The sequence below is a fragment of the Psittacula echo genome (assembly GCF_963264785.1).
Source record: "Psittacula echo genome assembly, chromosome: 2".
Lineage (NCBI taxonomy): Eukaryota > Metazoa > Chordata > Aves > Psittaciformes > Psittacidae > Psittacula > Psittacula echo.
The window spans coordinates 94,738,036-94,749,114 of record NC_137737.1 but is presented as its reverse complement, the minus strand read 5'-3'; the positions used below and the strand labels follow the sequence as shown (position 1 = coordinate 94,749,114).

General features: G+C 46.5%; 1 protein-coding gene across 1 annotated transcript; it reads right to left on the bottom strand.

The window, feature by feature from the left end:
* Window positions 1-1,274: 1,274 nt before the first annotated feature.
* IRX1 (iroquois homeobox 1) lies at window positions 1,275-6,727 on the bottom strand. Its single transcript, XM_080610533.1, has 4 exons — window positions 6,300-6,727; window positions 2,656-3,670; window positions 1,988-2,060; window positions 1,275-1,586 (listed from the first exon to the last, which is right to left on the bottom strand). Exons 1-4 carry the CDS (start codon window positions 6,561-6,563, stop codon window positions 1,529-1,531), a joined length of 1,410 nt encoding a protein of 469 aa, XP_080466659.1. The 5' UTR covers window positions 6,564-6,727; the 3' UTR covers window positions 1,275-1,528.
* Between the last annotated feature and the right edge of the window lie 4,352 nt (window positions 6,728-11,079).

Genomic DNA, 11,079 nt, shown 5'->3' with positions numbered 1-11,079 from the left:
TCTATTTCGCCTGATCTGTTTCTCTGATCCATTTGGAAAACGCCAAAAGTAGACGCCTACCGCCTTCACTACTTTGTCAACAGATCTCTAAGAGATAGTTCACCGAGACCCCTCTTTGCCTGCCATGATTTTGCAGCTAAATCAAGATCAATGTTCTGATCTGTGACAAGAGTTTTATTAACATTCTTTTTGAAAATCTCATCTTGCTTCCTACAAGTCCTGGTTTGAGGTTGGTTCAGTTTGGATAGGGCGTCACTACATTATTTCTTAATGACTTTCCCAGCTGCTTCTTTCCATTTTCCACCATCAGCAACCATCTGGTATCTTATTAGCACCTCAATGCTCATTTAGTGTTCTCATTTAGGAGAAAAAAGAAGTAAACACTCAAAATATTACACATTTTAACGGACCGTCTTTGGAAGATTAATGCCTTTATAAACCGATAGATCGTCTCTCTCAGTCTCTGTTTAACCAACAGGATCGGGATATCAGAACTTTCTTCTGGGAAGTGCGAGAGCTGCCATGGGGGGTTCTGTTGTTGTTGTTGTTTGTGTTTGTTTGGGTTGTTGTTTTTTTTCCTGCTAAGATTGTGCTTAATCTCATAGGGAAAAATCTTTCGCAGTCATATTTCCTCTGTATTTATTTAAATGTAAATCGTCACAAAGAATTCTTTTTCCTAAGCTATCAATTTTTTTCCCCGGCTTCCAGCTCAATGTATCCCAAAGCGTTAAGGCTTTTGATCCAATTTAGGAACAGGTTTGGACAGCAAAGTTATACACTTGGGAGCAGAGAGAAAACTCGTCCCTCTCACTTTCATGAATGTATTTTATAACAAAAAGGGATGTCAGATCCATAAATGGATACCACAGAACATGTCTGAAGCATCACAATTGAAAAAAATACTTTAATTTTACTATTCAAGAGCCAGCTTCACTCAGCTTCTGAAATTTACATGTATGAAAAGGGAATCTCACAGCTTGTTTCCTTAAAAATAGCTGCAAGAGTCGTTAAAACCTTGGATTTAGTATTTTAAGTTTCAGTTAACAAAAGGCAAAAAGATTACTTTTTATAAACAAATTATAAATGTTTGAATAGAGTTGTAATATATGTATAAGATCTGCAGCAACAGAATGCATATCTGAAGAGAGCTCATAATTTCATTTAGTTTATTAGACAAAAATATATGATTTAGACAAGTTTTGCTGACGTGTTATTTACAATCTGAAATCACTCTATATACAGAAAAAACACAAACACATGGGAACATTTACCAAACAAATAATCCAAGAATGGTTAGAATAACACGATCTGGAATGGTACAATGAAGAAGGGGATCCATCTACAGATTTGTGTAATCGCTTTTATAGATTTGCACCACCTTATTGCAAAAAGAGATTGATGGGAGTCGTTTATATCGTTTCCTTTTTTTCTTTTTTTTTTTTTTTTTTTGCTTTCTTTCTTTTTTTTTTTTTTTTTAACTGTCCTTAATTCCAGTCTCTGTAATATTTTTTTTCACCAAACCATTTAATCAAGCGGAAGGGAGAGCTGTTAAAATTCTCGGTGTTCCCTCTTGCTGAGCCAAAGAGCTGCAGGGGGGGAGGGAGGGAGGAAGGGAGAAAAGAAAAGAAAAAAAAAAAAAAAAGACGTAACAATCTTTCAGGAAAAAAAAAAAAAGAGAGAATCCTTTCCTATAATTGCCTGTCTATTGCTATAGCATCCTAGTATTAGTTAACTGCACAGAAATTGTCACTGGTGTAATTAACACAAGCTCTTTGAGGTCTGTTAAGTTTCAGAGAAGTTACAGGCTGGCTATGTACAATTGCAATTTAGCCTAACTTTGAAAAGATTACAGCAAGTTCTGCGTTGTTCTTATTGTCTGTATGCATTATTGAGGTGATGATTAGGTGTTAAAATTAGTCTTTATTATTCAAACACTCTGTTTCGCATAAGTAACATTCCTGCAGTGAAAACAAACAAACAAACTCACTTGTCACGAACAGGCTGGAAGGGCGATTTTAGCGGCTGAGGTGGGGATTCAGTTCTTGGTGCATTTTCTCTTTCTAGAAGGAGACAGAAGGGGGGAAAATGGGAGAGAAAAAAAAAAAAAAGAACTATTTTAGAATAAGAACAGTAAAAATCTGGACAGTGTGCAGAAAACACACCTCCCTTTCACCCTCTTGTTCAGACGTGTGTATGTATATGTATATATATGTATATGTATATGTATGTGTGTGTGCGTACAGCACTATCTTCTACTTCCAATATTTAAGAAGTACGTTAAGCTTTCCTTGCCGTATTTTTGAATGTCCTTGAAATTACTGGGAGATGAGGGTCAGGAAGAAGGAGGCAAGGAAAGCAAAACTCAAAGAATATGCTTCATGGCACTATGCCTGCACTCTCATCTTGCTTGATGAGCGTATACGGTGAGAATGTAATAGCCCATATGAAATGGGCTTAATGTGTGTGATCAACATTCTCCAGGAAAAGAAAGAAAAAAAGATATATATATAAAAATCAAAGCTAGGGTACACTGTCTGTTACTCCATTAAGAGAATCAGTTACACCAAGGCTGAATCTGACACTGTTCCTCAAGGAGAAGTTCATGTAAGTGTGTTGGGGGTGGAGGGAGAGGCGGATGCCTGGTGCGTCCATTACCTATGTGTTTGGGACTGGTCCTCTCTGAAGGTTTTTCACTGCTTAGGGCTCCCAAGGTTGCTGTTAAAACAGAAGATTGTTGCTGGGCCTGGAGGTGGTGATTGTGATGAGCAGCGTGGTGATGATTTACTCCCAAAAAGGACCTCACATTGAGCAGGGAACTCTGAGTGAGGAAAGCCCCATTTGTCCAGTTGTGAAATTTGCCAATCTGGCATGTATAAAGTCCATGGCTAGGGAGAAAAGCGGGGTGCTGGATCTGTGGAGAAGTGTGATTAACCTGGGGAGGAGGGGGTGGTGGGGGAGAAGATTTCAGGGCCCCATCAGGACTGGTTGCTGTCTCTGCCAAAGACCAAATCTTGGGTTTGCTGTGAGGTGGCATCTGTAAATTGTTCTGTCCCCCGGGACTGATGATTCGAGTGCTGTTGTCAGAGGCCTCCTTCACGATGGCCAGTGCGTCTTTGGGTTTCAGCCCTTCCGACCCCGACAGTGCCAAATCCTTCTCCTTTTCCAAGCGCTCCTCTTCACTGCTTTGTCTCAGGAGATCAGGCTTCTCCTCCTCTTCCTCGTTGCTCTGCTCCCCATCGTTCTCGTCGATTTTATCTATATCTATGCTCTCCAGGTCGATTTCCTCATCGTCTTCATTCTTCTCGGGGTCCCCCTCATTGTCACTCCCGAAGAGGTTTGCATCTTCTTGGTCCTTACTCCTGGAGCCCCAGGTCACCTTGTTCTCCTTCTTGAGCCGCCGACGGGCGTTGGCGAACCAGGTGGAGACCTGGGTGAGGGTCATCTTCGTGATGATGGCCAGCATGATCTTCTCGCCCTTGGTGGGGTACGGGTTCTTACGGTGCTCGTTGAGCCAGGCCTTGAGGGTGCTGGTGCTTTCCCGGGTGGCGTTTTTGGGCCGCCCCGGGTCGCCGTACTGGAACTGTCCATAGGGATAATAGCTGGGGGCAGTGTGAGCAGCAAAGGTAGCAGGGTGGACACCCGGATTGTCTTTCAGCTCGTACTGGGAGCCCTGCAACACATTCAGACAAGCGGAGAGGAAAAAGCACATCAATTATCTCGTTAACGTCTCTAACAGACCTGAATAGGATACTCCGGGAGCCGGAATACGCCTTGGAGCGGTGCAAAAGGTTTTCCCAGGCAAATTTGGCCCTCTCCGCTCCAGGCTCTTCACGTTTAGATCAGACAGGGGTATTCCCAAATGGTCTCCCCCCACCGCTTCTCTCAGTGAAAGGAAAAGAGAGGGGCTAAGCTGGGCTCTGCCAGGCATTATGCGTATTTTCTCCGCAAACCAAATAAAATCAAACTATGGAAAGACAGCAACTCCACATTCGCCTCGGCTAGACAGTTTATTGTGCCCTCGGAATTATCATGCTGAGAAAGCAGGTATTGCACCCCAGTTACAAACTACTGCCCGCGCACAGCGTCGCATTTGTCTGAAAAAATATCCCAGAGGATAATACAGATGCACGCAGAGCGTTCTTCTTTGGCCCCAGATCTGCCTTTAAAAGGAGTTGGCGTGAGGCGAGCCTGGGGATATGAATGCGCAACTTCAGGACGAAGGCACTTATAATGTAAGAGATTTTCCACACACAGGCCAACTCCCACCTAACCCTCCCCTCTCCAAATCATACTATAAGACTCTGGTGTAAAACATTAACTTCTAACTCTTAGAAAAGCCTTTAAACTCTGGAATGAAAACTGACCCACGCGTTTTAGAATATGGATATGCAGACACTTAATCTCCGAAGTTTTACTTTGATCTGGGCAGAGCAAACACAAATTGTTTACAGGCATTTAGAGACGGTGATTTATTTGCAATCAATATTCTTTTTATCCTCAGTAGTAAAACACAGCAAGTCAAATTATCCCATCAGGTGTTTTGGTAAATAACATTTTATCTTTCTAGCAACCTCATTAGGCCTCATTATTACCGCAAATTGTCCATATATTAACTTAATATTTTAGCAGTTAAATTACAAATTCTCAGAATTGTAGAATTTATTTCAAAATATCATCGTCATGGCAAATCAGTGTGGTAAAATACCAGGAGACTTTGCAGGTAGGAAGGAGAACCGATCCAAAATAGCTAACGCTTAAAGCCGTTTTGGTTTGTTTTTTTTTTTTTTTTTTTTTTTCTTGCTTCTAGTACAATCTCGCTTTTTTTTTTTTTTTCCTTTCCTAGCCCAGAAATACTTTTTAGTATTGCTCTTGCGAAATTCGTGTCAGCCTTAAAAATGAACCTTTTCACAAACGTCTGCGACGAAACTGATCTAACTTTGTCAAACAGTTGAAAACAAGCATGTATTTTAATTCCAGAGGCGAAGATTACACACAAAGAGAAGCCCGATGCGACTTTGGTAATGTGTTACAGAGTGGGGTTTCTGCACTTCCTTTATTCCGCTGTCTTTTGTTATTGTTGCTGAAATTATATTTTTTGTGTAACCTCTTCTGGGAATTCTTTTGAAGAAGCCACTTGTAAATCACTCACTGCGTCTGTGTCAGGTTTGACTGCATTTCCAAAATCAAGGTTAAAAAAGTAGGAAACGCATGCTGTTCGAAGTGCCTTCGCGGGAAATATTTGCAGCACAAAATGGTCTGTTTTCAGATGCTGACCCTAGTTCAGCAGAGTATCTACCTGCTCCCCGACATATACGTATTAAAACCCCTCACAAGTTATGTCTTGCATGCACCCACTTGTTAATGTTCACACTTTTATGATTCGGAGGGAAGAGAAAAGAGGGTCATTTAGAAACTAGAGTGGAACCTAAGCGTACCGATGCCGAGAAATTTGGGAGAGTCAAGCAACGGAAGCGTTTCAACGACACCAGAGATAAAAACGGATGTTTAATTTTGTAACTATTACAGTCTAAAGAAAAGGGGGGAGGGGAGAAGGAAGACATCCGAAGGCAATTTGGGAGAAGGCAATTTGGGAGAAGGCAATTTGGTTTAGAGTTAGTACCAGTGTGCCTTTCTGCTCCGATGCAGATACCGGGGTGTAGATGCCCTCCTTCGCCTAACGCAAATCCCGTCTATGATACTCGCCGTAATCAGAGTACGAAAAGTTCAGGCAACAGAAACAGGCCATTTATAAAGCTTAAGGAAAATGTCTTGAAATAAGCGGCGGGACCAGCTACCGACACTGCACTTCGGCCTTTCTGACAGAACCTGTTCATAACTCGGCGGCAGAGAAAAGGACGAGGAGGAAAGAAGAGCGCCCTGGAAAGCCAACTGCAACAACGGGACCGTCAAAACCACCGCCAATAACGACAAGGAGGGGGAAAAAAGCCGAGTTGCTAGGGAAAGCTAACATCGCGGAGGCAGGAACCCTGCTCAGCCCTTTCACCGCCAGAATTAAAACTCGGAGGAGTTTTGCCCGGCTGGAGCGACGGGGTGGAGGGGGCTGCGCCTGCAGACGGAGCCCGCTGCCCTGGTCCCGGCCCCTCTCCCTCGCATTCCTACAGGCGCGTTCGTTCCCCGCTCCGCGGCGGACCCCGCGCAGGGCGGGAGCTGCTACCGCGGCAGCGCCTGCCCCGCCGCTCCCCGCGCCGGCCCCGCGGCCTCCGCCCGCCCCGGCCCCTCTCTCTGCGCGGTCCGCGGGAGCGGGGAGAAGCGCGGTGCTCTCTCACAAAGTCACTCACCATTTGGGAGAAGAGGCCGAGGTCGGCGGTGTAGGGCAGGAAGGCGCTGTAGTTGGGGGCGCTGTAGGGGCTGGCGTACATACCCAGCACCGAGGTGACAGCGGCCGAGCCGCTGCCCAGATCGGCGCCCGCGGGCCGGCCCGAGGCGGCTGCTGCGGCGGCGGCGGCTGCGGCTGCGGCGGCCAGCACCCCGGGCCGGTCGCTCCCGTACACCGCCTGGCTGGCGCTGAGGTACTGCGGGTAGCCCAGCTGGGGGAAGGACATCTCCGGGGCGCGGGCACAGCGGCAGCGGCACTGGCGGCGGCGGCAGAAGCGGTAGAAATATGAAAAAAATGGGGGGAGGGAGGGGGAGGAATTACACAAAAAAAAAAAAAAAAAAAAATAGCGAAGGGGAGGAGGGAGCCTGAACAGCCGGGGAGGGGAGCGGAGCAAACCCGGGCTTCTCTGGATCTCTCTCTCTCTCTTTTTTTCCTCCCCCCCCTCCCCTCTCTTTACTGGAGTCAAACAGGGCGAGAGAATAAAAATCGAGCCGATAATTTTCTTTTTTCGTTCTGATTTCTTTCTGTCAGAGATATATTGCAACCTAGGGATGGAGGAGGAGGAGAAGGAGGAGGAGGAGTGTGGAAGGATTCAGTGGGGTGTCTTTCCTCAAATCTCGGCTCTTCTGTGCTCCTAAATCCCTTAGATGTGATCTGATCAACAATTGAGCTCCAACTGATGTGTCTGCCCTTAGGTCCTAGGCTGATCTTTCAGATACAATTTGAAGTTGATGTTTTGATTGGCACCCACTTGAGCTGCAAGCACCGCCCCGCTCCCCCCCCTCCCGCGCCCCCTGGGTGCAGCACGTGGTGCACAGCCGAGCCTGGGCCACTTTCCTCCGTGCCTGCGTGTGCGTGTGTGTGCGTGTGTGTGCGTGTGTCCGCGCAGCTGCTGTGCTGTGCTGTGTGTGTATTTAATGTTTAGCAATGGGCTCCTTTCAGAAAAGCCCCCACTGCTGTATGACAACCTGTCTACACGATTTTACAGCTGTCCAACATTGGGGTTTTGCTGTTTCGCAGCCTTAGTGTGTCCCCTTTTAACAAAAACAACTGTGTTGCTGGCTTGTTTTGGTTTGGGGTTTGATTGTATTTTGTTTTGTTTTGTTTTTTTTTTCTTTTTCCACCTTTAACATTGAGTCCCCCTTGTCGTCGTTGGACTCTGGAGCAAATGAGAGTGGCCGTGAGAGGAAAAGGCGGTTTTGCAGCCAGGCGATTTGTAACAATTTACCACTTAAAAAAAAAAAAAAAAAAAAAAAAGTAAATAAAGAAATAAAGAAACTGTGTCTTACCTATCTGCAGCAACCCATAAACGCCACACACACGCGAACACACACACAACTTGGCTGAAACTCATGAGGCTCATTCCTGACAGTTCTTCCCTAAAGAATCTTCACTTAAAAAGAAAAAAAGAAAAAAAAGGATTCGCAGCGACCTTCCTTCCCCCCTTTTCCCTAACACTTCCCCCCCCCTTCTCCTCCTCATGCCCTGCCGACGGATTGACACTCAGGGACAATTATCAGAGGCATCGCGACGGTTCTCTGAATATTAACAATAAATAATCCCGCAAATCAACAGAGGCGACATGAATGCCGAGGGGTGCAGAAGACCCCCAGACCTCGCCCCGAGCTGCGGAGGCTGAACTGAGTGGCTTCTAGATCGCCAAAACTTTCATCCCCTCGTGTCAGCGGGGACCGAGGGAAACGCGGGGTCGGCGAGTGGGGTCGGACAGGGAGAGGGGACCACCAAAACGAGCTGTTGCCATTATCATCATTAAGAGCAATGATCAGAGGGAGGGATTTTTTGACCTTTCTTCTTCCCCTTTTCCCCTTGGAGTGGGGTGGAGGGTGCAGCGGGAGACAAAGGGCTCTTCGGCGAGGGACCGAAGGACTCGGCCGCCTCGAAGGAGAGGAGTCGTCACCACTGTGACCCTCCAGCGGTGTGGAGAAGCCTCTCCGATGTGGAGAAGCCCGTACCCCGCCGGAGGTGGCAGAGCCTCGCACCGCTCGGCCCTCACCGCAAACTTTCCTTTTCCTACGACTGTCGGGGCCTTCCCAGACTCCCCCTTCCTCCCCACACCCCCCACGTTGGGGGAAACGGCTAGCTCAGAGCTGGGGGTTTCGTGCCCCCACCTTCCCAGCCCCTGGGGGCCGCTCTGCCCCACGGTCCGGCCCCAGCGGAACGGCCCCGCGGAGGGGTGCGGAGCGGCCTCCCCCCGCCCAGCCCAGCCCAGCACTCCCCGCCGCTGTCCCCGCCGCCCGGGAGCTCCGTCTTTGTGCTGAGGGGGCGGTCGGGGCCCCCGAGTTCTTCCTCTAGGGACGGCGCGGCGCAGCATAGAAGGGGTCGCAGACGAGAAGGCCTGCTGCTTTTCGGGGTGCGAGTGTGTGGCGGAGAACGGAGACTGGAGGGAAGATGGAAGGTGGGGGGGCACGGATGTTTATCCTTCTCCCTAGCCCAGGGCGGCAGCCACCTCCTAAGGTCCACGAGGCTTCGCGCCCCCTCTCTGCGCTTGCAGCCACGGGTCCAGCCGGACACCATGGGTCCCGCCGGGGACTGGCCGCCACGGGAGCGGAGGGAGATGCCTCCCTGCCTGCGAATGCCCCTAACCCCAGCCAGCCCTCCCCGCCCCGCACTCAGGGGAATCGCTCCGTCTGAGAGAGTTGGTTGAACTTCCTTCCCCTATCAGTTGGAAGCAGCGAGCTTTCCCCTTCCTATGTCTAAGAGAGAGAGGAGGATCTTCTCCCCCCTTACCCCCCCGCTCCAAAATCTCACCCTCAAAGCAGGAGAACGACCCTCAGACAAAAATGCACCGCCGTGACAAAGCTGAGTGGGGCTTGAAAATTGCTGCCGTGTTTTGCGAATGGAAGTGTCACATTACAAGGGCTGCAGGTAAATAAAGGTGGGATAAGGCACCGACGCTGCCGAAATCTTCTTAGCGCTTTAGATCTGGGTGGAATGTGTATCCAGAAAAGGTTTCCACTTGGAGGCTTAAGAAATGTGAGTCATCCCCTCCCCCATCCAGCTCAGATCGGTTCAGGCAGGGAGGGGGAAGAAAGGAAAGAAAAAAAGGAAAAAAAGAAAAAGAAAGAAAGAAAGAAAAGAAAAGAAAAGAAAGGAAAAGAAAAGAAAAGAAAAGAAAAGAAAAGAAAAGAAAAGAAAAGAAAAGAAAAGAAAAGAAAAGAAAAGAAAAGAAAAGAAAAGAAAAGAAAAGAAAAGAAAAGAAAAGAAAAGAAAAGAAAACTCTCACTTGATTTCTATCTGCCCAGCATCTTTTCGTGGCAAACTTTGCTATTCTTCACCTTGTATGGAAATAGAGCGAATAAATGCAAAGTGCACGTTACCTGCAATGGTGATTTGAAGGGGGAGAGAGGAGAGGGAGGAAGGAATAAAAAAAGGGGGGGGAAATTGGAAGGAAAAGGAAAAGGAAAAGGAAAAGGAAAAGGAAAAGGAAAGAAAAAAAAAGGAAAAGAAAAGGAAAGGAAAGGAAAGGAAAGGAAAGGAAAGGAAAGGAAAGAAAAGAAAAGAAAAGAAAAGGAAAGGAAAGGAAAGGAAAGGAAAGGAAAGGAAAGAAAAGAAAAGAAAAGAAAAGAAAAGAAAAGAAAAGAAAAGAAAAGAAAAGAAAAGAAAAGAAAAGAAAAGAAAAGAAAAGAAAAGAAAAGAAAAGAAAAGAAAAGAAAAGAAAAGAAAAGAAGCCACCGAGGAGGCACAAAGTTGCAAGACTGGGATGAGAGCTTTGTTCCTCATCTGCAAAGTTCGCGGCGCAACGATGAGCAGGGTCCTGTGAACGCCATTAATTATGCACAGTTCTGATCAGTAAATGCCAATCCCTTACCACGCGATTCCTGCTCCTGCGTTGGACATTGCCCATTTTTCTGACGGTTTATTAAGTCACTTCAGTAGGCAACATTTCAAAGCCCATTTTAATTTCCACACACACAGAGTACACCCCCCCCACCCACCCCACCCCCCCGCCCCCGTGCAAGTAAGCTGGGACCAGAGCTGCTACACTAAGCTACTTAGCTTGAAAATCAGTTTAGTGAAGGTCTGGGAGATTCTGGGTTTATTTCCCCCATACAAGACCTATAGCAGGAGCTTAATAACAAAAGTGCGAAAAGAACGAAACTGTACGGAAAATTACAAACATCAGCAGCAGCTGCCAGAAGCACCAGGAAAATCTTTCCCTAAACCCAAGACCTAAACAGTCAAAAAGATTGGTGTGATCAGACCCATTATCCATAAATTAGCTTGAAATTGTTAAGAGACGGAACAAACTACTGTTGTATTTTTTTTTTTTAAGGTAATTTTAACCATAAGGCAGGGAAAAAAATATTTTTACTCCTTTTATTTTTTTTTTTTTTTTTCTCCCCCTGATCTTTAGTTGCTCGAATACCTCCTTAACTTTCGGAAAAACCTAACAAAAAGGAGTGCGGTGCCAACTCATTGGTCGAACGACATTTTAAAAGAAGATAAACAGTCACGTAGTAAAAAAGTGTTTGGGCTCAGGGTGAAAAGCAGAGCCATGTTCCCGATGGAAAGCGGATGCACATCTTAAAACAGGAGGGAGAGGAATCTATAGCAGCGCCTGGTATAACGTGATTATACCTAAGGTAATGGCTTAAAATAAATTGTATACTGTTTAAAGTAAATCAACCTAAATGGCCAAGCTCCTATAATTCAAAGATCATTGGACGTATCAACTCCTCCTTTCTTTGAGAAGGAGTTTGCTGAGGCAGTGATCCGTCCAG

What these genes read in the sequence shown, in the direction of transcription:
- IRX1 (XM_080610533.1), bottom strand. Translation starts at nt 6,563, where the DNA reads ATGTCCTTCCCCCAGCTGGGCTACCCGCAGTACCTCAGCGCCAGCCAG. An exon ending in TCGGCCTCTTCTCCCAAATG is followed by an intron (nt 3,671 to 6,299) that starts GTGAGTGACTTT and finishes AATGTGTTGCAG; the next exon opens with GGCTCCCAGTACGAGCTGAA. An exon ending in GACCAGTCCCAAACACATAG is followed by an intron (nt 2,061 to 2,655) that starts GTAATGGACGCA and finishes GTCTCCTTCTAG; the next exon opens with AAAGAGAAAATGCACCAAGA.